This window comes from Cryphonectria parasitica, assembly GCF_011745365.1.
Source record: "Cryphonectria parasitica EP155 unplaced genomic scaffold M406scaffold_2, whole genome shotgun sequence".
Classification (NCBI taxonomy): domain Eukaryota; kingdom Fungi; phylum Ascomycota; class Sordariomycetes; order Diaporthales; family Cryphonectriaceae; genus Cryphonectria; species Cryphonectria parasitica.
Genome location: NW_024468910.1, coordinates 4478384 through 4501985, shown reverse-complemented (window position 1 = coordinate 4501985; position 23602 = coordinate 4478384). Strand labels below are relative to the sequence as shown.

The 23602-nt window shown below is 54.8% G+C and overlaps 10 protein-coding genes across 10 annotated transcripts; 6 read left to right on the top strand and 4 right to left on the bottom strand.

The window, feature by feature from the left end:
• Positions 1 to 276: 276 nt before the first annotated feature.
• M406DRAFT_273759 (uncharacterized protein) lies at positions 277 to 3334 on the top strand. The gene has a single exon (XM_040918195.1). It carries the CDS (start codon positions 721 to 723, stop codon positions 3106 to 3108), a length of 2388 nt encoding a protein of 795 aa, XP_040780131.1. The 5' UTR covers positions 277 to 720; the 3' UTR covers positions 3109 to 3334.
• A 1021-nt stretch (positions 3335 to 4355) lies between these two features.
• On the top strand, positions 4356 to 5284 carry M406DRAFT_327572 (Calycin-like protein; the record flags this gene model as incomplete). Its single annotated transcript, XM_040920225.1, has 4 exons — positions 4356 to 4477; positions 4585 to 4886; positions 4991 to 5088; positions 5201 to 5284. 4 exons carry the CDS (start codon positions 4356 to 4358, stop codon positions 5282 to 5284), a joined length of 606 nt encoding a protein of 201 aa, XP_040780130.1.
• Positions 5285 to 5918: 634 nt separating this feature from the next.
• M406DRAFT_327571 (uncharacterized protein) lies at positions 5919 to 6634 on the top strand (the record flags this gene model as incomplete). The annotated part of the gene is made up of 3 exons (XM_040920224.1): positions 5919 to 5971; positions 6076 to 6111; positions 6232 to 6634. The coding sequence occupies 3 exons, from the start codon at positions 5919 to 5921 to the stop codon at positions 6632 to 6634; spliced, it is 492 nt and encodes a 163-aa protein (XP_040780129.1).
• Positions 6635 to 7239: 605 nt separating this feature from the next.
• On the top strand, positions 7240 to 8230 carry M406DRAFT_344998 (uncharacterized protein; the record flags this gene model as incomplete). Its single annotated transcript, XM_040922027.1, has 2 exons — positions 7240 to 7349; positions 7602 to 8230. 2 exons carry the CDS (start codon positions 7240 to 7242, stop codon positions 8080 to 8082), a joined length of 591 nt encoding a protein of 196 aa, XP_040780128.1. The 3' UTR covers positions 8083 to 8230.
• Positions 8231 to 9103: 873 nt separating this feature from the next.
• On the bottom strand, positions 9104 to 11958 carry M406DRAFT_216375 (kinase-like protein; the record flags this gene model as incomplete). Its single annotated transcript, XM_040915485.1, has 4 exons — positions 9104 to 9946; positions 10033 to 11490; positions 11527 to 11610; positions 11659 to 11958. Coding segments are annotated over 4 exons (2685 nt in total), but the record flags the coding sequence as incomplete, so codon positions are not given.
• A 788-nt stretch (positions 11959 to 12746) lies between these two features.
• M406DRAFT_355196 (ribosomal protein 60S) lies at positions 12747 to 13750 on the bottom strand. Its single transcript, XM_040923108.1, has 4 exons — positions 13643 to 13750; positions 13299 to 13472; positions 13068 to 13197; positions 12747 to 12991 (listed from the first exon to the last, which is right to left on the bottom strand). The coding sequence occupies exons 2-4, from the start codon at positions 13455 to 13457 to the stop codon at positions 12945 to 12947; spliced, it is 336 nt and encodes a 111-aa protein (XP_040780126.1). The 5' UTR covers positions 13458 to 13472; positions 13643 to 13750; the 3' UTR covers positions 12747 to 12944.
• A 621-nt stretch (positions 13751 to 14371) lies between these two features.
• M406DRAFT_107740 (uncharacterized protein) lies at positions 14372 to 16087 on the top strand (the record flags this gene model as incomplete). Its single annotated transcript, XM_040915263.1, has 2 exons — positions 14372 to 14760; positions 14840 to 16087. The coding sequence occupies exons 1-2, from the start codon at positions 14755 to 14757 to the stop codon at positions 16085 to 16087; spliced, it is 1254 nt and encodes a 417-aa protein (XP_040780125.1). The 5' UTR covers positions 14372 to 14754.
• Positions 16088 to 17541: 1454 nt separating this feature from the next.
• M406DRAFT_327566 (uncharacterized protein) lies at positions 17542 to 19374 on the bottom strand (the record flags this gene model as incomplete). Its single annotated transcript, XM_040920223.1, has 3 exons — positions 17542 to 18316; positions 18384 to 18572; positions 18833 to 19374. The coding sequence occupies 3 exons, from the start codon at positions 19372 to 19374 to the stop codon at positions 17542 to 17544; spliced, it is 1506 nt and encodes a 501-aa protein (XP_040780124.1).
• An 833-nt stretch (positions 19375 to 20207) lies between these two features.
• On the bottom strand, positions 20208 to 22537 carry M406DRAFT_321180 (uncharacterized protein). Its single transcript, XM_040919479.1, has 9 exons — positions 22443 to 22537; positions 22346 to 22379; positions 21908 to 22268; positions 21676 to 21837; positions 21003 to 21590; positions 20850 to 20936; positions 20676 to 20763; positions 20500 to 20598; positions 20208 to 20428 (listed from the first exon to the last, which is right to left on the bottom strand). The coding sequence occupies exons 1-5, from the start codon at positions 22487 to 22489 to the stop codon at positions 21412 to 21414; spliced, it is 783 nt and encodes a 260-aa protein (XP_040780123.1). The 5' UTR covers positions 22490 to 22537; the 3' UTR covers positions 20208 to 20428; positions 20500 to 20598; positions 20676 to 20763; positions 20850 to 20936; positions 21003 to 21411.
• A 313-nt stretch (positions 22538 to 22850) lies between these two features.
• M406DRAFT_233897 (uncharacterized protein) lies at positions 22851 to 23601 on the top strand (the record flags this gene model as incomplete). Its single annotated transcript, XM_040915959.1, has 3 exons — positions 22851 to 22893; positions 22964 to 23247; positions 23395 to 23601. Coding segments are annotated over 3 exons (534 nt in total), but the record flags the coding sequence as incomplete, so codon positions are not given.
• Position 23602: the final 1 nt, after the last annotated feature.

Below are 23602 nucleotides of genomic sequence, written 5' to 3'. Positions count from 1 at the left end.
CAAGCCCTCGTGGCTCGCAGATAGCCCTGAAGGAGAGAGAAAGCACCCATGGCTGCCGAGGTGGCCCCGACGTCTCAGAGGAGGGCGAGGCGACGCCAGGTGTTCCACTCTGTCTTTTCGACAAATCACCCTCTTTCAGCTTCGACGCCGCCATTTCAGTCCGTCCTGTCACAGTCAGCGCAGTCGCAGTCGCAGTCGCAGTCGCAGTCGCAGTCGCAGTCGCACTCGCAGTCCCAGCCGCGGTCCAGGGCAGGCAACGACCAGGGTCACACTATTGTCGGACACCAATTTACCGAGGCGTCCACGTATTCCCCCAGTGCAGCGACGTCCTTCTGGACTGCATCTCCTCTGTCACAGCCAATCTTCGGCAGGGGCACGCTATCAGCTGAAGATGAGACGGGCCAACTAGCCTCTGCCTGGGTTATTGTCACCTCGACGCTAGATCTATCCTCTGGTGTGCCACTGCGAGAGTCTGACGGGACACCCTCCTCTGCCCCTGAGCTCCACTTCGCGTCCCAGGCCCAGGAGGATGAGTTCAGTTTTGCACTTGCCAAAGTCGTCCAGGCTGGACAACTGGGCCATGGCGCTGGCAATCCCTACGACGTCTTGGCCTGGCATAGCCATCAAGTGAGAGCGCACTTCATCGACCATGAACATCGCTATCTTGCCAGGGCGTGCAGACGGGTTGCTGTTCATGGCGAGGATGGTGTTGAGCATGTCATGGAAGGCGGCCCTATGGCTGCCCTTCAAAGGACTGCACAGCACCTTCAGTCGACCTTTCGGCAGTACTTTGCCCGCCTGTCCCCAATTATACGGGCTATGGAGCAGGGTAACTGCTCAGGGGATCCAAATACTATGTCAGATGCCGTCTTCATACGGTTCACGCACGATCTGCATGCTTTGGTCGCCGATGCTGCAGGTCCCATATTACCAGTCATGCGCGCCGTCTTTGATCCTCTCATAGAACAGACACTGCAGATGCCGAGGGCAGAGACGAAAACCAAGTCTGCTCGTCAGTCGTCCAAGTGGGGAAGCATCGGTGGTGGGGACGCACGAGAGCGTCTCCTTCAGCTTGTCGAGGCGCTGAATCAGGTCGGCATGGCTGGTGAGAGCTTCCAGGTGTTGTTTGCCGAGATCATGGACAAGAAGATGACCGAGTACGTTCACCAGTCGTACGCCCGGGTCTGGAGATGTCCCTCAAAATTCGAGAGCGGCGGACGCGGGCTGAATAGGGAGGTCATCAGAACCCTGGGCCTCTCCCAGGCCTCATGGTGCATTCTGTCGCTCTGCAATTGGATAGAAAATTGCTTTGCCCGTCTGGCATTGGAGGTGCTAAGTCGCGTCGAAAAGACGAGCACGAAGTCCAAGATTGTATCCCTGGCCTATGTACAGCAGTGGAAAGAGACAGGGATTGGACGTATCGCTGCTCTGCGAACCTCGGAGCTCTTCGACATCGTGCTTGCGTGGCCGGCAAGCAAGGGCGCACTCGATGACCTCAAGGCCAGCGTTACGACCCCTCAGCGGCGCTGGCAACTGACGGAGGCCTTTTCCTCTGCGCTCCAGAACCGCCTGTTGCACCCGGCGCGGTCTACGTTGGACATATTGCGGGTCTACATCTCCATGATTCGTGCTTTCCATGCTCTTGACCACTCCAAGGTCCTCCTGAGCCGCGTGGTCCCATCCCTCCAGCTTTATCTCGTTCAGCGAGAGGACGCCGTCCGTATTGTGGTCACGGGTCTGCTCGCGAGTCCAGAGGAGGTCGAGGCGGCGGAGAAGTCATCTTCTCCTCCTCCTCCTTCTGACGATGGTGCATGTAAGAAACTGGTCGAGCTTGCCGTGCTTCTCAATGATCCAGATCAGCAGCGACGAACGGACGTTGACGAGGATGACCTTGACTGGGATGATCTCAACTGGGTCCCGGATCCTGTGGACGCAGGTATCAATTACAGACGGCCCAAGTCCGAGGATGTCATCGGCACTCTTATCAGCACGCTTGGGTCTGAAGAAGTCTTCATCAAAGAGTTCCAAAATATCATTTCTGAGCACCTCTTGTCCAACCAGACAGATTTTGCACAGGAGCAACGAGTACTTGATCTCCTGCAGAAGCGCTTCAGTGAATCGGCACTGCAGAACTGCGAGGTGATGATCAAGGACATTTACGACTCGCGAAAAGTTGACACGCGAATCCGCAGGGTCCAGCTTGGTCAGCCTGCGCAGCCTGCGAGGACATTTGGAACACCAGCCACACCACCCACATACATGGACATGGGGAGGCAGCTGGACCTGGACGAAGAGGAGCAAGGGCAGGTGCCATACCACGCGCGCATTCTGTCCCGTCTGTACTGGCCCGACATTGTGCAGGAGACTTTCAACCTGCCACAACCTGTCGCGCAGCAGCAAGGGAAGTATGAAATTGGGTACGAACGCCTCAAGAGCTCACGCAAACTCACCTGGCTGCACCAGCTCGGCCAGGCCACAGTTGAGCTGGAACTGGAGGACCGCACCATCAACGTTGAGTGCAAGACCTTTGAGGCAGCTGTCATCTACGCGTTCCAGGACAGCGAAGGAGATCAAGAAGCAGAAGGAGGCGGGACCAGTGGCCCAACGCGCCGCACCGTCCAGGAGCTCCAGGAGATCCTCGGGATGGACGAGGAGTTGGTGCTCCAGGCGCTCGAGACCTGGGAGCTGGAAGGGGTTATCGCCCGTTATTCCACCTCACCCGATACATATGTTGTGCTGGAACGGAAAGACTCGCCTTTGACCAGACCGGAGCTTCATCCTTCGGCATCAGCGCCGGCAGCGCTGGAAGGAGAACACCAGGTGGCGGGGATGCCGCCTAAGCCTTCTGGTGTGAAGCGGGCGGGTACGACGAGCGCGATGGATGCCAAGGAGAACGAGAGGAGGGCCATGTACTGGCAATTCATCGTGGGCATGCTGACAAACTCGATGCCTATGATGCCGCTCGGCCAGATGGCCATGATGATGAGGACGTTGATCCCCGACGGCTTCTCCTGGAGTGACCAGGAACTGCAGGAGTTCTTAGCGGAGAAGGTGGAATCGGGAGAGCTGCAGCTTGTGGGCGCGAAATACAAGCTGGCCAAGAAATGAAGTGACTACATTCTGTCTTCTGGTCGCCGGCACCGGAAACTGGAGGAGCGTCGCATTGCTAAGTATTTTGTTGAGGCGGGCGCGTCGAGATACCCCCAGGAGCATAATTGTTTACCTAGCCGAGTGCTTCTTTTCCTTGTTACAATCACACGCGGGTTCACTACAATTAGGTTTGTCGCGGCGCCCCTGCCGCAACGCTTTGTAGTAAAGTAAAAGCATTACCACTACTCTATCAAGTATGTATGATGGTACATGTTGTTTCCACATCCTGTCCCTCCCACCCCGGATTTCGATGTCCTGCCCATTCCGAACATGAAACAAGGAATTGTCATGGAAAATCGTCATGGCAATTTGGGCGACTGAGCATGGGACTCTTGCTTTTTCTGTTGGGGCCACCTCGTTAGCAACGGGGAAAACACCACCTGCCCGAAGTGTCAACCGTCTCCGTTCCGCAGCCGACCAGCCCCTAAACCAACAGACCTCCGGTGCACAGTGGGTTGTGGGCCCTTTTCATCCCCGGTTCTGCGTTCCATCTGGAATGGAAGAGGGAAAGTGGGCCCCCGGGCCCCCGAAGATCGAGCGATCACCACCGTGATTCTTGATGATGGTTTCCATGTCTATGACACCGCCATCGCGAGCGCATGGCGGGCCGGGCCACCCCTCACTTCTCTAATGCACTATAGTATCGTCCTCTCCACGCGCTGGATACCGGATTCAGCAACTTTTACCGCAGCAGTGAGAGAGAAACACAGAGGGTGAGAGGGTCGAAAAAAGGGGTTGAAAAGGTTGGAAAGGGAAGGTCGTGGCCGGATCGGCTGGCTTTGTTGTCTACACGGTTCCTCTTTTTTCTTCTTTTTTGTTTTCCTTCTTCTTGTTGTCTCTCTCTCTCGCTACTTGGATACTGGGGCGACGCGGGACGACGGAGCAGAGGGGAGGGGCGCTTGTTCGAAGCGAATGCGAGAAATGTTTGTGAGTCGAGGACGGCTCACCGAGACAGCCAGGTTGGTGGGCTGATCGCGATGATGGCCTCGGTTGATTGTGGTCTACCCGAGGAGGAGGAGGATATTTAAGAAGGGAAGGCTGCGACGGCAGTGAAGAGAAGGATAGCGAGAGAGTCATCCAGAGAAATCGTTTGGGACAGTTCATCACCGCTTCTTCGTCTTCATCGTCACCATCACCATCTTCTGGCAGTATTAGCTGTTAGGCCTGATACTCTTACACAAAAACAAACAAACAAACAATCGAAAATGCATTCCACATCGATCCTCACATGCGCCCTGTCGCTGGCTGCGGCCGTCTCGGCGTCGTCTGTGTCTCCCAGGGCCACCACATCCAACGGGACGAATGTCGTCTCTGCGAACTGGGACGGGTGAGAAAATTCAAACTTCTTTCTCATCGAGAAGCCCATCTCTGCCACCCATCTACTACCACCAAATACAGGCCCTGCTAACCATCCTTGTCTTCTTCTTTGAACAGCGAGTGCTTCTACCCCATCTCGGACTCGACCTTTGATATCGACACCTACCTGGGCGTCTGGTACCAGGTGGCGGGCTACACGGCCATCTTCGACGCCGGCTGCAAGTGCATCACCGCCAACTACACGCTCAACGAGAACGGCACCGTCCACGTCGTCAACCAGTGCCAGGAGCTGGGCCTGCCCATCAGCATCGAGGGGACGGCGACTGCTGCCGATGCGGCCTATGGCGATGCTGGTGTCTTTGTGGTGACGCTGGAAGGGTTCGGCGATGTCTGCCCTGGGCCCAACTACATTGTTCAGGGTGAGTGGATATCTAGTCTGGCAGTTTGCTGCAGTGCCCTCAAGCAGGCAAAGCAAGAAAAAGCATCAACTTTTTCTCCTTTGCTAATAACTTCTCTGTTTTAGAATACGTGGTGGATGACTATGCCATCGTGCAGTCTCCCGACTTTTCGACATTGTTTGTACTCAGCCGCGAGCAGAACCTGACGACCACCGAGATTGACGTGAGTTTATCTTTCTCCCCCTTCTTCCTTCAGGTCCCTGTTATCATTTTAGATATAAGGGAAAAGCAGACAGGCATGCAGCATGCTAATCAAGCTGACACGGGCATACTAGACTCTGGTGGCGCGTGCAGTAGCTCTGGGCTCAGACGAAGCTCTGATTGTGACAGACAGCCAGTCTGGATGCCTTTACACCTAAAGACAGCCATATTGCAGGACTAGCTTCGATATCTAATAAGATATGTGATTACCATGGCCTATAGTTTCAGATAAGTGGAAGAGAGAAAGAGAACTTTCATTCGAAAATTGTATCGTGTGACAATGTTTGAGGCTCAATATGTGCACAGGTGACGTCACCCACTGCACACACATGCAGCAGATGCAGCCAAGAACTGACCATATTCCTGCTTTGGAAGGACAAGGTTGCAGATAGGTCGTCATGGCTCCCAAATTTCGATTTACCAAGATTTTACGAGTTTCATAGTGGGCAGCTGTTGATTTACTGTAGTGCGGTCTACCTCTGTATTTGGGGACATTCACTGCAATATTGTGTGTAAACAGATCATTGTTGATTGTATGTAGTTCATGCCTACATTGCCTTTCTCTCTTTTTTCAATCTCTCTTCTCTGACTGACCACATACAACAAGAGATTGATTTGTAATTTTTTCTCTTCAACCTTATCTTAATCGCCTCAAAGTTCTAGTAGGGAAAAGGGGGGGGGGGGAAAAAAAAGGAAGGAAAGAAAAAGAGAACCCTCATTTTGAACGTACTGGCCAAGCCCGAATCCCCCTACCACAACCAGAGGCCAACATTCAGTAGCCCGTCTGTCAAGATGGGTCTTTTCCTGGAGCGTATCACGTTGTCGTGCATCAACATTTTTTGTATGTTTTTTCTTATTGATATTCCAGAAAGACCTTCCCTTCACTGCTCCGTCTTTGTTCCTCCCTAGTTGGGGTGTCACACGGCTAGAGGCTGACCATTGCTTTCAGTACCGCCATTATCCGTGATGCTCGTGGCGGGTGTCGGTATGGACTGCCTCATCAACACACTCTGGTACGTGCACATACACACACACACCCACCCACACACACACACACACACACACAAACCTAGTCCTCCTCTTCCATTTCTCTCCTTTCTCACAGCCTCCCGGACAGGTTCTTATGCGGCGTCATCCCGGGCCACGTGCACGGCTTCTACATAACATGGACCTACTTCTCGAGAAAGCGCAAGGTCAAGAAGGGCAGATATCCCGGCGGGCCCAAGGCTTTCATCTACAGCAGGAAGGTCATCAACGGCGACGCGAGCGATGAGAAGGTGAGGCAGCTGTGGAGGGCGGAGCAGAGGGCCAAGGAGGACAAGCTGATGCGGAAGCGGTCATCCAAGAGGAGCAGCCGTTCGAGCCCGTCAAGCCCGATGAGTAGTGCGAGCCATCGGTGGAGTGGGCAGAGCTCCGGCGTCGTTGGCAGCAGGAGGGGCCCCTCGACGGCCGCGAGCAGGCGTGGGGGTGGGGGTGGTAGTAGGAGGCAGAGCGCCGTGATGAACTGACCGGGCGGGTGTGAGAAAGCGGTTGGTGAACTGAGACAGAGGAAGTCGCTTGACAAGATACTGGTCTCTGGGAGTATGGTACGTTTCGTTTGCTGTGAATGGAAATGTATAAATGATTAGATCGGTCGGTCTGCTGTATGTACAAATTATATATTCCTGTATGCACACGACATTACGCATGACTGGAGGTAGGCTCTATAGGAGGATGAGAAGACGTCTCAAGGTCAAGCTTCTGTCAGCTAATTTTCGCCATGGAGCGAGAGACCTACTACACATATGAAGAAATCCGGTAAGGTCGTGTCATGTCAAGAGGTTGTAGAGAGAGAAAGGGAGAGACTCTAATTTGCTCTCGTCTGGTGTATGCACTATGATGGTATGCCCAAGAAAAGCAAGTGAAGGTGCTATAGTGGAGAGGGTTAGGGTCCACATGCACAGACCACCAACGCCAGCCGCGGCGCCAAAATATCTGCGAGAGCCTCCTCCAAAGCCGGACCACGAAGCTACAACTACTTTCTCTTTGCTCAGGTCGAGATCACCGCACAAACAGCCGAGCAAGCTCAGGCCAAACCCGCGGTACCGTCGAGGCCCAGCCACTTTTCACAACGATGAGCAAATCGCTCTTACGCTCCGCGCTGGAGCTTCGCAGCCCAGTGACGCGACTGCCCCCGACGTTCCTGCTCCCCATCCGAGCACGCTGGATATCTTCCTCATCCTCGTCAAGCAGCCCACAAGCCAGCACCGACACCTTCACTACGGCGTCTGCACAGCCGTCTCTACCTTCGTCGTCAATATCATCATCATCATCATCATCATCAGCCGCCTCTCTAAAGTCGTCAAGGGCGCAGCAGACTTCGGCAACTGTCCACGCCAGGACGACAGCAGCCTCTTCCTCCTCCCCAACAGCCGCCGCCACCGCCGCCGCCGCAGCATCACCACCAGCAGGCCGCCCCCACCCAACGTCCTCAAGGCAGGCACCGACAGAGCCCACACCCCAGCCCGCAGCCGCAGGCCCCGTCCCAGACTCAGTCCTCCAGCTCCTCCCCCTCCTGCGGTCCCAGCCCAACCACTACATCACAGTGCACATCAACGGCCGCCCTTACCTCGTGACCCCGGGCGACTCGGTCCGCCTCCCCTTCCTGATGCCCGGCGTCGCCCCCGGCGACGTCCTGCGCCTGAACCGCGCCTCCGTGCTCGGCTCGCGCGACTTTACCCTGCGGCCCACCAACCCGTCCGTCCGGAAGTCCGAGTCCAACGAGGTCGCCTATATCGACGAGAGGCTGTTTGAGTGCCGCGCCACCGTCGTCGGCGTCGACAGCGAGCCCATGCGCATCAAGGAGAAGACGAAGCGCAGGAACAGGAGGGTCCGCACTGTGAAGAGCAAGCACCGTTATACCGTCTTGCGCATCAGTGAGCTGAAGATCAAGAGCCCCGCCGAGGTAGAGGGGTAAAGTGTTTCTGTGTCTGTGCCTGTGTATCAAACGGAGCCTTTTGGGGGGGGGGGGGTGAGAGATACTGGACAGGCTGGATACCAACCAGGCCGTGGGCATGTGTGAGCTGTGCACATTGAAGTAAAGAAGAAAAAGAGAGAAGGTAGAGAAAGAAGAAAAAAAAAAAGAAAAAAAGGGTGATACCTCAATTCTTGTTCACGCACAAGAGAGGCTCAGAACCTCTCCAAGAAAAAGTCGACTGGCTCTCGTGCGAGGACGACAGGGGCTAGGACAATTGGTATCTCTTTTCAAGGCTGGACATGGACAGCACAATGTCGCCGAAGGCTTGAAACATGGGGGGGGGGGGGACGTATGTGTGGATTAGCAAACTTGTCCACGCTTTCGTCTCATCGAGGGCGCTGCGTTTGCTTCTCAACACTATGTATGTTTACCACAAAATACAACGAGGCGGACTGCAAGACGAGAGATGAAGTTCGAACCACCAAACTTAACCCATAGCAACAAGCAACCAATTGCAACGCTGAAGTGATTGATTTGTGGCCAGACACACCCATCCTTGAGGAGACTGGGTGAAATGTTGAGAGGAAAAAAGCCTCATGACGAAAAAGCAGATATAATCATTCTATGCAGGTGAGGTAGTAAGGTGGTATCAAAGTAAAGAGAGCTCTGTCTCTCTAAGCGCCTGTGAACAATGAAGAAAATAATCTGCCTCAGAAGCGAGTACAGAACAAAGAAGAAACCGCTATCCAACTCTTCCCTCCTCTCTTTTGCTGTGAGACATTGTGATTCTTCATTCTTTTTCAGCCATTCCGTAATCCGTCATGTCTCGTCACCAACATTTAGACAAAAGTCCCAGAACAAAGGGAAAAAAAAATAAAAATAACAATAACACCGCACCAGGGTCGATTACAAGGGGGTTTTGTTGTGTAGAATACTGGTCGCACGCAGAGGCAGAAGCTTTGTTCAATCAGACAAACTTTGTTCGTCATCTGCCCGCTGCAGCAACACCCTCTCCACCCTCCTTCGCCGCGATGGCCTTTTTGACGCTGGTCCAATACGCTGCAGGCCACGCGGACACAGCCTCCCCTTCTGTGGGCAGCCGCTCACGGCACCGTGTGACCACGCTCTGAATGATTCTTCCGAGGAGCTCCTCCGTTACGGGCAGCGAGTCCTCCATCCCCGGGATATCGACAGCGTACTCCATAGGATACAAGAACGGGTCATTCTCGGACAAGAGCTCTGCGCACGTGGGGCGCGAATGCTGTTCGCGGTTGAGGCAGCGCCTCATGGTGCGCAGGAGCGAGGGTGGGACCCGGATGCCCCCCAAGCCCCTTTCCGGAAATTCGACCTTGTGGTTCCAGTTGATGATGGCCTGGCAGCGGGCCATCTGATTCTGGATGTGACCAAAGGGTGGGTTTCCATACACCATCTGGTACAGGATACATCCCAGCGACCACACATCGCTGGGCTTGCCGAGCTTCATCAGCTTGGGGCCTCGGGACCCGGGCTGCAGGGATCTACCGCCATGGGCAGAGGTGAAAGCATAGTGGTTCGAGTCCATGAGGCTTTCAGGCGACATGTAGTTTGGCGTGCCGATCTGTGTCTCGCGATGAACATTGACCGTCTCGTCGGTCTGGATGGCGTTCGCGATCCCAAAGTCGATGAGCTTCAGGCGGCCTTGGACAACGACAAAATTGGCCGGCTTCAGATCGCTGTGAACGATATCATGGGCATGGACAGCAGCCAGGCATTCGAGCATTTCTTTCCAGTAGAAGCGGATAAACACGGGGTCGAGCTTAGATCCTTCAGGGTTCTGCCGGACTCTCAACAGCGTGTTGAGGTCCAACTCTCCCATCTCCATGAGCTTCAAGACAGAGATAGTTAGTGGGGGGACTGACTCGGCCAACCTTCGATAGTGTTCAACATGAATTACAAGGCAGGCAGACTCACCAGACTAAGGATATGCTTCTCCTCGTTCAGCTCAAAGTCATACAGCTGTATGACACGCTCCACATTTGACAGTTTTTGGAGGAGGCTGATTTCCCCTTTGAAGCCCTTGACAGTATTCTCGTCGGCATTTTCGATGTTGACCCGCTTCAGGGCGAACATCTTGCTGTTCTCAGCCGTCACCCGGTACACCTTTGCACTACCGCCCCGGCCAATACAATCCACCCTCTGGTAAGACCTTCCGTTGACCTTGAGAATCACGCTTTTCTTCTTGTTGGCTTGAGAAGTGGTGGCGGCGCCTGCGGTGGCAGTAGCAGTATCTAGTACGCTCATCTTGGGCGGAGGTGGTGGCGGTGCCGGCCGCTGCTGCATCGGGATGACAACGTGCGGGGTCTTCAGGAGGTTCTGACTGATGGTTGCCAGAATGGGACGCTCTGGCGAAACGGCACGCGGTACGGGACGAGACCCAATCTCGATGAGACTCGGCGACCGGAGGAGCTTCTTCTCCTGGTCCCTGTCAAGGACACTGAACGATGCCTTGCGCCTCTGGAAGGCCGACGCGCTGGGCATCTCGTTCTCCTGATCGTGCGCCGAGGGGACCTCAGGCCGTGGCTGGACAGGCTCCTCGTGGGCTGTATCAAACTCGTCCCTCTGGGCCTCCATCCGAGAGGCAGCTCTGAGGTCTGCGTAGGACTGTCTGCGGCTCCCGGCTGCCCTCAGCTCCTTGCTACTAACAGGACTGCCCGAGGCGGCAAAATCGCGATACGACGGTGGTGCTGGTTCAGCCTCCATCTGGACCTCTTCGTGCATCTGTGTTTCGGGCATCTCCCCATCGCCAAACTCTCGGGCAAGTCTGTCCTCTTCACTCTCGCGTCTCCTACCGCGGCGAGCAGGTCCGCTCAAAAAGCTCCCTGGAACCTTGCCGAGCCGCTTGACGCGCATGGAGCCCTGGGCATTTTGGTCCTCTCGGGCCCTGACGCTGCCTCCAAACTTCGAGATACTACTCTGATTGAGAGCAGACTGTGGTCGGGACTCGGTACGTGGCTCCTCTGGGGCGACTTCGTGCTCACTGCGAAAGGCAGACCCAGAAAGCCTCGGCCCAACGCCCGAGGAGCCGCCAGTCGACCTTTGTCTCTGTGCAGAGGAGCCAGTGGCAATCTGGACCCGGCGCGCAGGCTGTGCAGGCGTGTTGATGTCGGCCGCCTCCTCCAATGGTGCGGGCGGACCCGTCTGTTGGACCGGCTCATCCTCGGGGCCTCGACTCTCGGGCCTCCGCCTGTTCGATGCAGACAGAGACCGCCTCAGTCCGCCGCCGCCACCAGACACCGGGCCACCACCAGGGGTGGTGCTGAGACGCACGATCCTCTTGCGCGGCGCGGGGCTGCTATCCCTTGCCCGTGCTGGAGAGCTGGGCCGCGCAGAGGGCACAGATGCGCTGCCAGCCCTGACGTGACGCCTCGTCTCCCTCACAGGTCTCTCCTGCTCCTGCTCCGGAACCTCCTCGACGGCGGCTGAGCCGCTCCTGGCAAGATAGCTGCGTCTTCGGGTCATGATTCTGGGCTCTGGCTGGGCGTAGTGTTGCTGTTGTTGTTGCTGCTGCTGCTGCTGTGGAGAGGGCTGCCGGTGTACGACGTCGGATGCGCCGCCATCGTTGAGCAAGGCCTTGGTGAGAGCGCTGAGCTTCATAGGCACGGGAATCTCCTCGTCTGAACTGTCGTGCATGGCGTCATATTGTTGTGGCTGGGACTTGGCGCCCTCGATAGCAGATGCTGCGATCTCTCGTGCACTGGGCACAGAAGGCTGGGACTCGCTGCGATTGAATTGCGGTCGCGAAACTGGCCTGCGCAGGGCCTGACGTGCTGAGGTCCTCCGGCCCAGCGAGGTAAAATGACTACCGGCGCCCAGTGGCGTTGGCGAGGCTGCCGACATCTTGTTGTGGTTGTCTACTCGTTGGGATAGCTGTGACGGACGAAACCAAGTGCGAGAATGATGAGTCGATCAAACCAGCCAGTGTGACTTGTGACAGGAAGAACTCTTGGGCCACAGCAACGGCTCTGGCCCTGCTGTGGTTTGTGTACTAATGATGACTGACTGAGTTGCCGAATCCTTTCAGACAAAACAAGGAGTGGATCCCTATTGGGCGGTGGACTTCGGTTGACTGCGACGCGCGCTCATTCGTGTTCTACGCTGGAAGGTGATTAGAGAAATATAATTCGACGTGTCCTAGAGGTCCATGGTCATGCTTGTAGCAAGTTGGTCGGCGGTCGAAGCAATATGCAGGAATAAAAAGAGTCGGTGGAGAGATGGAGAGAGCAAAACAGAGAGGATATCGCAGAAGGGAGAATGCGACCAAACCAGGTTTTGAGTGGGCCTCCGCAGCTTTCAGTTGTTGTTGGTGGATCTCTGTGAGCCAATCGATTCGGCCCTACCGCGTTTCCACCGCAACGCAGGTCCCGAATGGGGAAGCGCTTGGCGCTGCTGCAGGCGCTGTCGAGGACACCCATGTTCCTTCCCACCTTCCCACCTTCACGCAACCCAGCCTCTCTGCATGCAATTTAAAAGCTGTCATGCGCTGTACCGACAGACCCTGTCGAGAGCCACCCGGATTTAATAGTATATAAAGTACAACAACAACAGCACAACAGCATGCATTCGCGAGCACTTGCATAGTCACTACACAATTGGGCCAAACATAGACGGAGGGACGAAGTTGAGTATCGAAGGGTCATGAAGTCTGTGTTTTGATTTGCCTGCTTCCTCATGAACTACTTTGCTGCAGCCCGTCATATCGCCTCAATGCTCCTTTCTGGCATGAGATGACGAACGGTCTTAGTAGGCCCGTAATGGTACGCGTGAGCACCCCCGTGATGTGTGTATCATTTTTTTTGTGAATTGGAGAAGTGGTATCCAGACGTTTAGTCGAACAGACCGAATCCCATGTCGTCGTCGGACTCCTCCTTCTCTGTTCGAGGTGTCAGTGTTTGTACTTATGGTCGTCTCTAGGACGACTGATGTTTGGCAGCATCTTCTTGACTTACCCTCTTCCTTCTTCTCCTCCTCCTTGGGGGCCTCGGCGGCACCACCGGCGGCAGCAGCGCCACCAGCGCTGGCACCACCGGCACCGCCAGAGGGAACGGAAGCAAGCTTGGTGCTACCCTCGGAGATCAACTATAATGGCATCCTTATCAGCATGATGTTCCTATGTCGCCATTATTTGCCCTGGGCATGGCTGCGGGGTTTGCTTCGCTTCGCATCGCTTCGCATCGTACCTCGTTGATGTCCTTGCCCTCAAGCTCAGAGATGAGCTTGTCCAGGCGGTCAGAGTCGGCCTCAATGCCAACAGACTCCAGGACCTTCTGGATGTCGCTAGCAGAGGGCTTCTCGTTGCCGCCCAGGGTAAGCAGGAGGTAGGCCGCCAGGTGCTTCATCTTGACTGATTGGGTCTATTGTATATGCAATACGAGCTGTCAGTACTGCAAAACTTGTCATATGATTGCCGAATCTGCGATGCGAGGAGAAAGGGAGAGCTTGAACTCGGTGTGCGGGAGAGGGGATAAATAATTTGATCGTTTGGTCGAGGGCAACACCTCGAGGACGGCCGGCGTAGACTCACAAATTGATGGATTTAGAAAAGAACACGAGATGTCAATCGATTTAACCGCTTGGCGGAGACTGAGTCTTCGAGTTCTTGCGTTGAAGGATTCTGGTGTTGGTTGGTGATGAGTCGAACGGTGTGTCGTGCGCAGGCTCCCAGTAAGAAAAAAGTTCGAGCTGGGGGTTTTGAGCCGGCCGGGGTCAGAATGGTGGGTTGCTAGGTGGCCCGAGCGTCTTTTTCTTTCATTCACATGACAGCTGGTCACCAGGCGGGAGCCAGCTGCGGGGTTGTTCCAAGAGGCCCAAGGCTGCCCATCCTCTTTGCTTACAATTGGTTAGGATGTCGATGGGTTTACCGCCCAGAGAAAAGCTTCTTCCTTTCAGTATTCGTCAGTCAGTCAGACCAGAATGTCATTCGTGTAATAGTGTGCTTGTTGAAAACGCTCTGGTCTCTCGTGAACCTTCAGAGGGCGGCCTGGAAGGTGTCATTCCCTGGACCCCTCACTCGTAACTGTTTGCTTCTGCAGGGTGTTGCTTTGGCAATCTTCAGGGCCTATCTTGTCCTATTAGATAGTGAATAGTGGGGCTTTGGGGGGTTCTTGGCACACCCGCCGCAGCCTGTCTTCCCACTGGCATTTAGCATCTCTCCCTTTTTAGCGGGTCGTAGCAGAAGTGACTTCCAGAGCATAAATACCCACTGGATCGTCACTTTCCCCTTCTCTGACTTTCACACGACCACCTGTCATTCACAAAGGGCTTCCTCTTTACTTACCTCCTTCTTTGTTCTCCCGCTCCTTCGCGCTGTTTCCGCCACCCTTGGCCTCTCACTCTCATCGAGTTTTCCAGCTATTTCTCCCGATTCTCTTGGGTGAAGTCGGCCGAGTTCGCTTATAGTTTTTAGGCGGCAAAAAGGCAACATCATCACAGGGCGAAACAGCGCTTGCAGGTTGCACAGAGCGAACGGGAAAACTCTGTCAGGCGTGACCTGTTTGCAGCGCCAACCGAGAGGCCAATCATCCAACTCCTAATTTCTTTGTTCCAGATGCATCAACCTTTGGTCGGTTTGATGACGATTTAAGAGGAAGAGATTCGTCTATCTGGAGAGGGTGGGACCAATCCAGGAGAGCCATCATGCCGGTAAGTCAGCACCTCGTCCAGGACATATCTCATTACGGGCATCGTCGACTGATTTCGCCCCCCCCCCCCCCTCCCCCAGATCGGCCAACTGCTCGCCTCCATCACGGGCGAGACGCCCAAAGCTCCCGCAATCACAACAAGAACGCCGCCACAACCAACGAATGGAACATCAGCGAAGAGGAAGGCCGACGCAGACACGAAGGGTGCTGCCGTGAAAGCCCCCAGGACTGTCCCCACTTCGACTCCCACCACTGGCCCTTCGAAGCCCAATGGTGAACCTTCCAAGACTTCACGCCCTGCCGAGCGATCAACAACCGGTTACACTGGTTCAGCAAGACCAACATCGAATACAGGGTCGAGGTCTCTTGCGGCGGATAGACCTGCCTCATCCGTCTCCAAGAAACCGACCCTAGCACAAAACGGCAGACCCTCGCCAACGTCTGCATCTTTTCCGGGCAGTGGTCGAAGCATTCCGTCTGCAACTTCCTCACTTACGAAGCGCTCGGGGGCGGTGACAGCCGCAGGTCAACCGGCCACCTCAGACCCTCCCGCCAAAGTACCCAAGAAGGGATCTATCGCCGAAATCAAGGCCCGGGCCGCTGCTCAGCAGCAAAAGCTGCAGGCCATAGGAAAGATTCAGCACAAAGCTACCGAGAGGGTGCCCACCAGGAAGGAACGCGAGGAGGCTGCTGCAGAGGAGCTGCGCGCCGCAAAGAAGGGTGTCAGGCCAGGAATGAAGCCAGGTGTTGTTGGGCTTCCGGGCAGAAATGGAGCAAATGGCATGCAACGCAGTAACGGGCACCTCGACCGAAGCAGGGGAGCAGTACAGAAGCCCGTGACGGGAAAAGTTGGCAAGGCTGCCATGGTAGAAGAACGAAAGCCCAAGAAGGCCGCCGTTACCACGGGCTACCTCGGGTCTGCCCGACCCCCTCCGAGCAAGGCCAAGCCTGGCTCCTCACGGCCTGGTGTACCTGGAGCTGGCCTTGTACGTGACCGCGATCGCGAGGGTAGCAGCAGACGACCCAATCCGATGGGCATGTTCTCCAAGCCACGACGTCAGCGGGATGAAGACTACGACGAGGACATGGATGACTTTGTTGTCGATGACGAAGAGGAAGAAGACGATGGCTACGGTTACGGCTCGCGCTACCGGTACGCCGAAGATGAGGATGAGTCGGATATGGAAGCCGGATACTCTGATGTGGAGGATGAGGAGGCTGCGGCCGCCAGGCTGGCCAGGCTTGAGGACGCCCGTGAAGAAGCTCTCCTGGAGAAGCGGAAGCGCGAGAAAGAGGCTCGCAAGAGGGCTGTTCTTCAAAGGCGCTAAGGCGTGACCTGGACTCTCTTTTTAGCCTCGCAAGAGTCTGCCCTGGCTTAAGCTTCCAAAACACGCCAACATGCATCTCACACTATGCATACCAGCACACAATCTCTCGCTGGGCCATCTTTTCACTGTCTTCTTTTCTTTCGTTTTCACGTGTCGGCCAAGGATCGGCGTTCTGGGAAAGATGCGATGTACCTTTCCACGGTACGACAGAATGGTGTTCACACGGTGTCAAGGAGGGGCGAACCGGGGTTTCATGGTCAGCATAGCGGTGGGCGTTACACTTCTTGTTTCTCTCAATTGTTTTTGTATCCCTTCCCTTCCTTTGCTGCATATCCGCATGCATTGTTTAGTCTCAAAAGATACCGATAGGGAACCCCCAACATCAGATACTTAATGATCATGTCTTGGCAGTCATCAGAAGAAGACCCTGGTCATGGAGATTGATCACGGCTGGCTTTTAAGTAGATGTCTACTATTAAGATGAATGAGAATTGCTTCACACCCCAAATATGCCGACTTGTGCTTTGCAAAGGGCTGGTGTGTAATATGAGTGTAGTGCTTGTGTGGTATGAGCCATTGATTCCTTTAACGAACGAGAGGCAACAAACCTCACAAGCTACAATTTCCAGGATGGGGCCCCCAGCCTACTCTAAAAATCCAGCGCCAAAAAGAGCACTGGCTGACATCTGCAGCCCGAGTGAGATAGAGAGCAGTAGGATGGTGTGTTGTCCTGGTTTCAATTGGTCACTGACAAAGAACTGAGAAAGATTTTGCCTTATATACTAGATTAGTCGCCCAACACGAAAAAGAATATCCTCCAAAGCTCCATTTTTAGAGGCCTATGTAAGGGAAAACAAACCATTCCAAACCATTCATTAGAGGCTCACAAAGATATCAAAGCCATGAGGGTATTAGTGTTTGTCTATCCTGTTCACATTGTGTGTTGATTTTCCCAATCTCCTGACGCCCCTTCCATAGAAGTTATATTTTAACCACACCCGACTCCGGCTAGAAGATTTCAGATATTCCGACTTGCAAAAGAACGTACTCGACTGAATGAATGGGAACTAGAAGCCACAGCCACGAAACGCCTGTCTGACACTGTCAAGACTCTCTCCTCGCTTTGGTCGTGAACAAATCTCGTGCAGGAGGGTAGCCACAGCAGGGTGGCAACTGGTCAAAACAGAAGAGGTTGGAAGTTGTACTTGATAGGGTGTCATTCGGTCAGACAGCCCGTGAAGAGCAAGAAACTGTGCATCAAAAATCTTGATGGACGAGAAGTATAGGTGTGGGCAGGCCTGTGCCGAATGGCACCTTCGCAGGTGCCTCTCATACAAAAAGACCGCGCCCACGCAGCGCAACCACTGCCGGGAAGTGTCAAGAATAATAAACTTCTGCGTGTGCTGGGTACCCTCTCAAGCGCTGCAAAGTCTGCCCATGCTAGACGCCGGCTCTTAGTCGCTCTGAACACCTGTGTTTCCAAACCCACTCAGGTTCCATCCTTGGTAGCGGACTGTTGGCGGCGACACGACACTGGGAGGTGGCTGAGGTGGAAGACCGCTAGCGGGCGGAGGAGGCAGAGACGACTTGGTGGCAGGAGCGGCAGTATGACCATTGGTTACACCGTTGTTCGCGGGTTTGGGTTTGGGCTTGGGCTCCATCAGGCCTTTTTCCTGGAGATACTTGATGGCCTTGACAATGGTCATGTCCTGTTGGTCCTTGTCGTTGAGGGCCAACCGTTGCTGCAAGGTCATTCGTCCCCCGTTCATCTCTCTCTCCTTGAGTGCAGCCTCTCGGACCTCGGCGTCGTGGACGAAGCGGCACTTGCCCTTCTTGCCACAGGTGCCCCCAGTGGAGTAGTATTTGCAATGCTTGGTAGGGTCGGCTTTCTTCGGAGGTGGTGGGAGGTTGGCATTAGGATCCGGTTTAGTGGACATGGCCTCGGGTTTCTCGTTCTCGGACTTGACTGATGGCGATATCGAGGAACTTGCAGCGACATCACGCATCTCGTCGCCGGCATCCTGCTGCTCGCGCTTTCGCTTCAGGCTGGATTCCACTTTCTCCAGCTCGCGGCGCAGCTTGTCGGCCCTCTGCTGCTCCTTTTCAAGAGCCAGAGCACGCTCGTCCTTGGCCTCACTCTCCTTCTCCACGGCCAGCTTGGCCTTGACGCGAGTCTTGGTGGGGAAATTGCGCTTGCGTTCCGCGATCCACGCTGCGATGTCTGAGGGTCTGTGACCGGGGCCGTCAGCGATCTTGAACATACAGATATGCCTACATTAGACACGAAGAAACCTACTCAGGGGCATCAGCGCCAATCAGCTCGCTGAGCTTGGCCTCTTCGTCGAAGTCATCATCAGACTCGTCGCCCGGCGTCAGACCGAGCGTATTGGTCTTGCGCTTCTTCTTCTTGCCAGCAGAGGCAGCATCAGGCTTCTGATGGTGCGTCTGAGGTGTGGCAGGACCGCCACCTGACTTGCGATTGTTACTATTATTGCTGTTGTTGTTGCTGTTGTGATTATGGTTGTGATGGCGGTTTTTGTTGTCATGGTACCCAGAACGCTGCTTGAAGTTATTATTATGAGAACCCCCACGGCCGTGGTGACGGCCGTTCTGCTGATGCTGACCATCGTAGTGATGAGGGGGACCAGACACCGCAGCCGGGGGATAGCCCTGATAGGGTGCTGGGGGATAGGGACCGGGTCCCTGATGAGGGGGATATGGCTGCGGCGGGTAGCCAGTGCTCACTGGAGCAGTGGGATCCCTCGGCGGACCGCTGTCAAACCCCATGCGAATGGGCGGCCCCATCTGTTGAGCCTTTGGCTGCCCGTGGTGTCCTCCTCGGCCCCTTGCGGCACCGTATTGCTGCTGGTGGGGTTGATTCGGGGGAGAATGCGAGGGTGCGGGAGGGGCCCATTGCTGCGGAGGACCACTTGGCTGCTGTGGAGGAGGATGTGACTGTCCATACGGCTGCTGCGGAGGCGGTGCCGTCCCATAACCAGGCTGCTGACCCTGCTGCTGCTGCTGCTGGGCCCCGTACGGAGGTTGCTGCTGGTATATATGTTGAGCGTAATTAGGGTGGTAGTTCTGAGCAGGCAGAGCAGGCTGGCCGGGGTGGTGTGGGTGTTGAGGCTGCCCTTGGTCAGGCCACTGCTGCTGGTGTTGTTGAGGATAGCCACCCGGGCCTGCCTGTGCGTGCTGGACAGGAGCATACTGGCCACCATGCTGAGGGGCGTACGGCTGAGGCTGGTGTGGAGGCTGTTGTTGTGGAGGCTGTTGAGGATAGCCATATGGGGTCGGTGTGTGATAATCAGGTCTCCCTCCTGGCTGCGAATTGTGTTGGCCTCCTCCTCTACCTCCCCTGCTACTATGCCCACCTCGACCTGTGTTCTGGTATTGCGTATATTGTGGATAGCCATAGCTAGGAGGTGCGGTGGGTGGTGGAGGGGGAGGGGGCCCGTAGCCGTAGGTCATGTTGTCGTCAAGGTGTCTCGGGTGGGTCAACCAGTGGATGTTGTGTCTCCCTATTACTCCTCAGAGAAGAATTCTGGACAGAGAAGATGTCAAGGGGTTGGTGGACCTTGGGCGAATGTCAATGGCCGGAGCAGAATTGACAGCCCAGGTGAGGAGGGTATGAAGAGGAGAGGCGACAAAAGCAATAAAACAGACCAGTGAACAGACTGGGGCCTGAAAGACCAAAGGGAAAGACACAACGAAAACAAGTCCTCTGATGAAGAACAACACTTGTCGAGAGGATTGGGGAATGTCAAGGTGCTTCAGGCTCGGGGCAGTGGTGAGTGATCCCGGTGGGTGGCGCTGGGTGGTTGGTAGGAGTTTGGCCGATGGGATTTCAAGGGAGCGTTGTCGTGTGTGTGGTGGAAGTAATGTAGCCAGTGGGAGGTCTGAGGTTGAGTCCAGGTCTGCACACCCGATGCAAGCTTCCACTGGCACCCAACTTATGTAACAGTGGAGGAGCGACCTCTGGTTGGTCCGTGCAGCACTGAATCACCCCAAGCGCAGGTTTGGGCTCCAGCCTGAGAGCCTAGGGACGCTAGCACACTTCTTTCTGGTGAATGAACCATTCCCAAGCACTGGGCAAAACCACTGACTGCAATTGTTGGATGGAGGAGGCTGGCCAGTCATTTTCTTTCTGAAAGACAATCTGTGAGCTGAGATTACCAAGCTTGTCGTCTGGTACACCAGTCTTTTTCAGAGGATGCCAGCAGTGACCGTCGTCCGCCCAAAATCATCCATTTTTTCTTTCCTTTGAACTTGAACATAGAACCTACTTAAAACTCAAGCACTACCTCCCGGTCACATCACCAGACCAAGATGTTTATGTTGGTATGTAACCCCCTCCCCCCACCTCTATCATTGTGTGCTTCTTGGTGTGCTCATACTGGCTTGTGTCTCAGACAAAAATTGCAGATCTGGTCCAGATCACCCCTCAGGATTTTCACAAGAAGAGCATGCAGGCTATTGAGGACAATATCAATGCCAAGTATGCCAACAAGGTGTGCAATCAGCCCAAGGCAGGAAGATCTCAGGGGCACAGAATCCATGATTGACTGTTTGAGAATAGGTGATCCAGAAGATCGGTCTCTGTGTCTGTCTTTATGATCTCCTATGGGCCTCTGAAGGCCTGATTGGTCATGGCACCGGAACAGCAAATGTGAACGGTATTTCAACCCTGTGGCGATGACATCCTGCTTTAATGACTAAAGCACTAACTCGTTCCTTTTCTTTCTTTCTTGTGTATGTATAGCCGAATTCCGCCTCGTTGTCTTCCGGCCTTTCAAAGGCGAGGTCATCATGGGCCGTATCAGCAGGTGTTCGCCCGACGGCATCCACGGTTCGTACCCGAGCAACTCACGTAGGTCATGATTTGGGATCTGAATACTGACTCTTCGTATTCTAGTTCGCACTGATTTCTTCGACGACATCTTCGTCGAGGCTGAGGAGCTGCCCGAGGGCTGTCAGTACGACCACAACGAGCAGCTCTGGGTTTGGGAAAGCGAAAACGGTCCTCTCTACTGGGATATCCACGAGACTGTCCGCCTGGCTGTCACCGGCGAGGAGTGGAACGATCAGACCCCTACAAAGCCATCCGTCGCCCCGGGCGAAGAGGCCCCACAGGAGGTGAGACTACCGCCCTACGTCGTGAAGGGGAGCATGAAGGCGCAAGGCCTGGGGTGCACGCTGTGGTGGGAGCTCTGAGAGAGTTTTGCTCACTTGCCATCATATCAAGATGGTTTATACGAATCTCTATGTCTACAGTCCGGGATGAGCGCCATCTTCCCGTCCCCGACAAAAACTCCTGGCGGGTATCAAGCCCAGATGCTCTCGAGCAGCCGGTCCTCCACATTATCAAGGACGGAATAATGCTCAATGACGGCAAGATTCTCGGCCTCGGCCAGAAACTGCTTGTCTGGATCAACGCCAGGACCAAACATCTGCTGCTGTTGGGGGCCCATCTGGCCCATCTGCTGGGTCATCTGATTGGCAGCTGGCAGGAGAAGAGCCATTAGCTCGGAACAAATGAGGAGCAGAGAATCTCCACGCCGAGAGGGGCCAGGGGGGAAATTCCATACCATTGTCACTTCCAAGGATGAAGTTGAACACAGGTTGTAGTCCAAAAATACACAAGAAATACCACGAAATGCTAGACATCCACCTGGGGTCCATGTCTTTGGTGGCCACACCGGCCTGGAGCATGCTCTTGAACTTGATAGTGAGGGGGAACGGCAATTTCACTGAGGTAGATTCATCTCGTCAGCGCTGCACACCTGGAAACTGTCTCTCGTTCGTCGTCTTTGCACCTACTGATCACGTAGCCACTGAAGAACGCGTTGATCCAGCTCATTATAAGTGTGTTCGGGATAATCATGGCCATCTGTCCCTTCATGGCACCCATCATGCCCTCCATGGCATTGGGGTCCGTCATGGGGTTCGGTGGCGCCTGACCCCTGTTTTCGGGCGCCTTGAGGTACGCGCCGGACTCGTAGGCTGCCGTAAGTGCATCGCGGCGGGCGTTGAAAGAACGCTTCGAGAGCACATGGAAGTTGGACCGCACATTGATGCCGCGCAGGAGGGAGCGCTGCTCGCGCTGGGCTTTCTGGTCAAGAGCCTTCGGGGGAGTCGCCAGAATAACGGTGACATAGTGCCGGAGGATGCCGGTCAGAACCTGAGAGCGCGAGGGGAGGATGTCAGTGTACATGTGAGGCCTAATGGGCTGCAAGAGGAGAGGATTGGTGCACATACCATAACCACCGTGATGGGAAGGAGGATCCAGTAGCTAAGGGAGGACTGTCAGCGCAAGATTTGATGTTGGAGACCACACTGCGTCGTATAAGCTCACAGTAACTGGGGATCCCTATGGATCGTCTGCACTGGGACTTGAGCCATGGTGCAGTCGCTGTCTGCTGCTGTGCTGAAGGCAATTCTGAGATATACAGAGCTGTCCCGGTCCTGATGTCTGAAGTGTGTTGTAGTGGTGGTGTTTGCGGCTCACCAGTGGGGCCCCTTGCCGTTGGAGCTCACCTTGATCGCAGCTGCTGGAGCTAAGACCCCTGAACGAATGGCTGTACTGGGCAGGCACTGCAGCTTGTCCCGTCTAAAAGAGACCCTTGATGACAGATTGGCGCAACCAACTTCACATTAGGAACATTATAAACTTCCCAAGTCTTCACCTAGCTTCACCCGGCTTACTTGCACATTACATGCTTTTGAGATTCCAAAGAGGAATCCTGAGAAAAGATATTCAGACATGGCAGTCTCCAAAGAGAAGATTACACTCTACAATCTGGCTGGTAAAGCTGCACTCCCATTCCCATCACCGCAACACGGCAGTCTAACTAAGATTCCCTCTCTCTCACACAGACCTTAAGAACACCTCCGACGATGCCCTCCCCAACTATCTCAACTCTCTCAAATTCAATCAGTCCCATACCCTGACCGATGTACGACTGGGGCTTGGCTACTCAGCCTTCCTCCTCAGTGCCGCCTGCTTCCTCTGGGACTACAAATTCGGCTTCGAGAACACAAAATACTATACGGCTGCCGCAGTGGTGGTCTACTCGATACTGAACTTGGCTCTGACACTCTGGATTTGGTTGAAAGAGGCGAATGTTGTCTATGTAGGAACTGCGCCTAGTGGAGATACGGTATGCTGTTACTCTCCCGCCTTTCTTCTTCTAGGAAGCTCTTCTCTGTCAGCCCAAGTTGTTGTCGACGAAATATCGCTTCAAGAAAAGGACACGCTTTCACTTGAACGAGGCATAAGCTGACCATTTTATCTTTTTACTTCCCAGATCGAAATAGCAACCTCTGCCAAGAAGAATGTCCCGATCTACAATCTCACCATAACGGTCACGCCCAAGTCCGGCAAGCCCCAGACGTTCACCCTCAGCCGCTCCTTCACTGAGTGGTTCGACGAGAAGGGCCACTTCGTTGCCACCCCGTTCCAGACCATGCTCGCCTCCAATATCTCTACTGTGGGCCAAGCAGATCCCAAGAGGG

Excerpts from the sequence above, each read along its gene's own strand:
- M406DRAFT_273759 (XM_040918195.1), top strand. The coding sequence starts at position 721 with ATGGAAGGCGGCCCTATGGCTGCCCTTCAAAGGACTGCACAGCACCTT.
- M406DRAFT_355196 (XM_040923108.1), bottom strand. The coding sequence starts at position 13,457 with ATGAAGCACCTGGCGGCCTACCTCCTGCTTACCCTGGGCGGCAACGAG. Across the intron at positions 13,198-13,298 it reads AGGGCAAGGACATCAACGAG|TTGATCTCCGAGGGTAGCAC; the intron begins GTACGATGCGAA and ends ATGCCATTATAG. Across the intron at positions 12,992-13,067 it reads GGAGGAGAAGAAGGAAGAGG|AGAAGGAGGAGTCCGACGAC; the intron begins GTAAGTCAAGAA and ends CACCTCGAACAG.
- M406DRAFT_321180 (XM_040919479.1), bottom strand. The coding sequence starts at position 22,489 with ATGGCTCAAGTCCCAGTGCAGACGATCCATAGGGATCCCCAGTTACT. Across the intron at positions 22,269-22,345 it reads TTCCCATCACGGTGGTTATG|GTTCTGACCGGCATCCTCCG; the intron begins GTATGTGCACCA and ends TCGCGCTCTCAG. Across the intron at positions 21,591-21,675 it reads CATCCTTGGAAGTGACAATG|CTGCCAATCAGATGACCCAG; the intron begins GTATGGAATTTC and ends TTCTCCTGCCAG.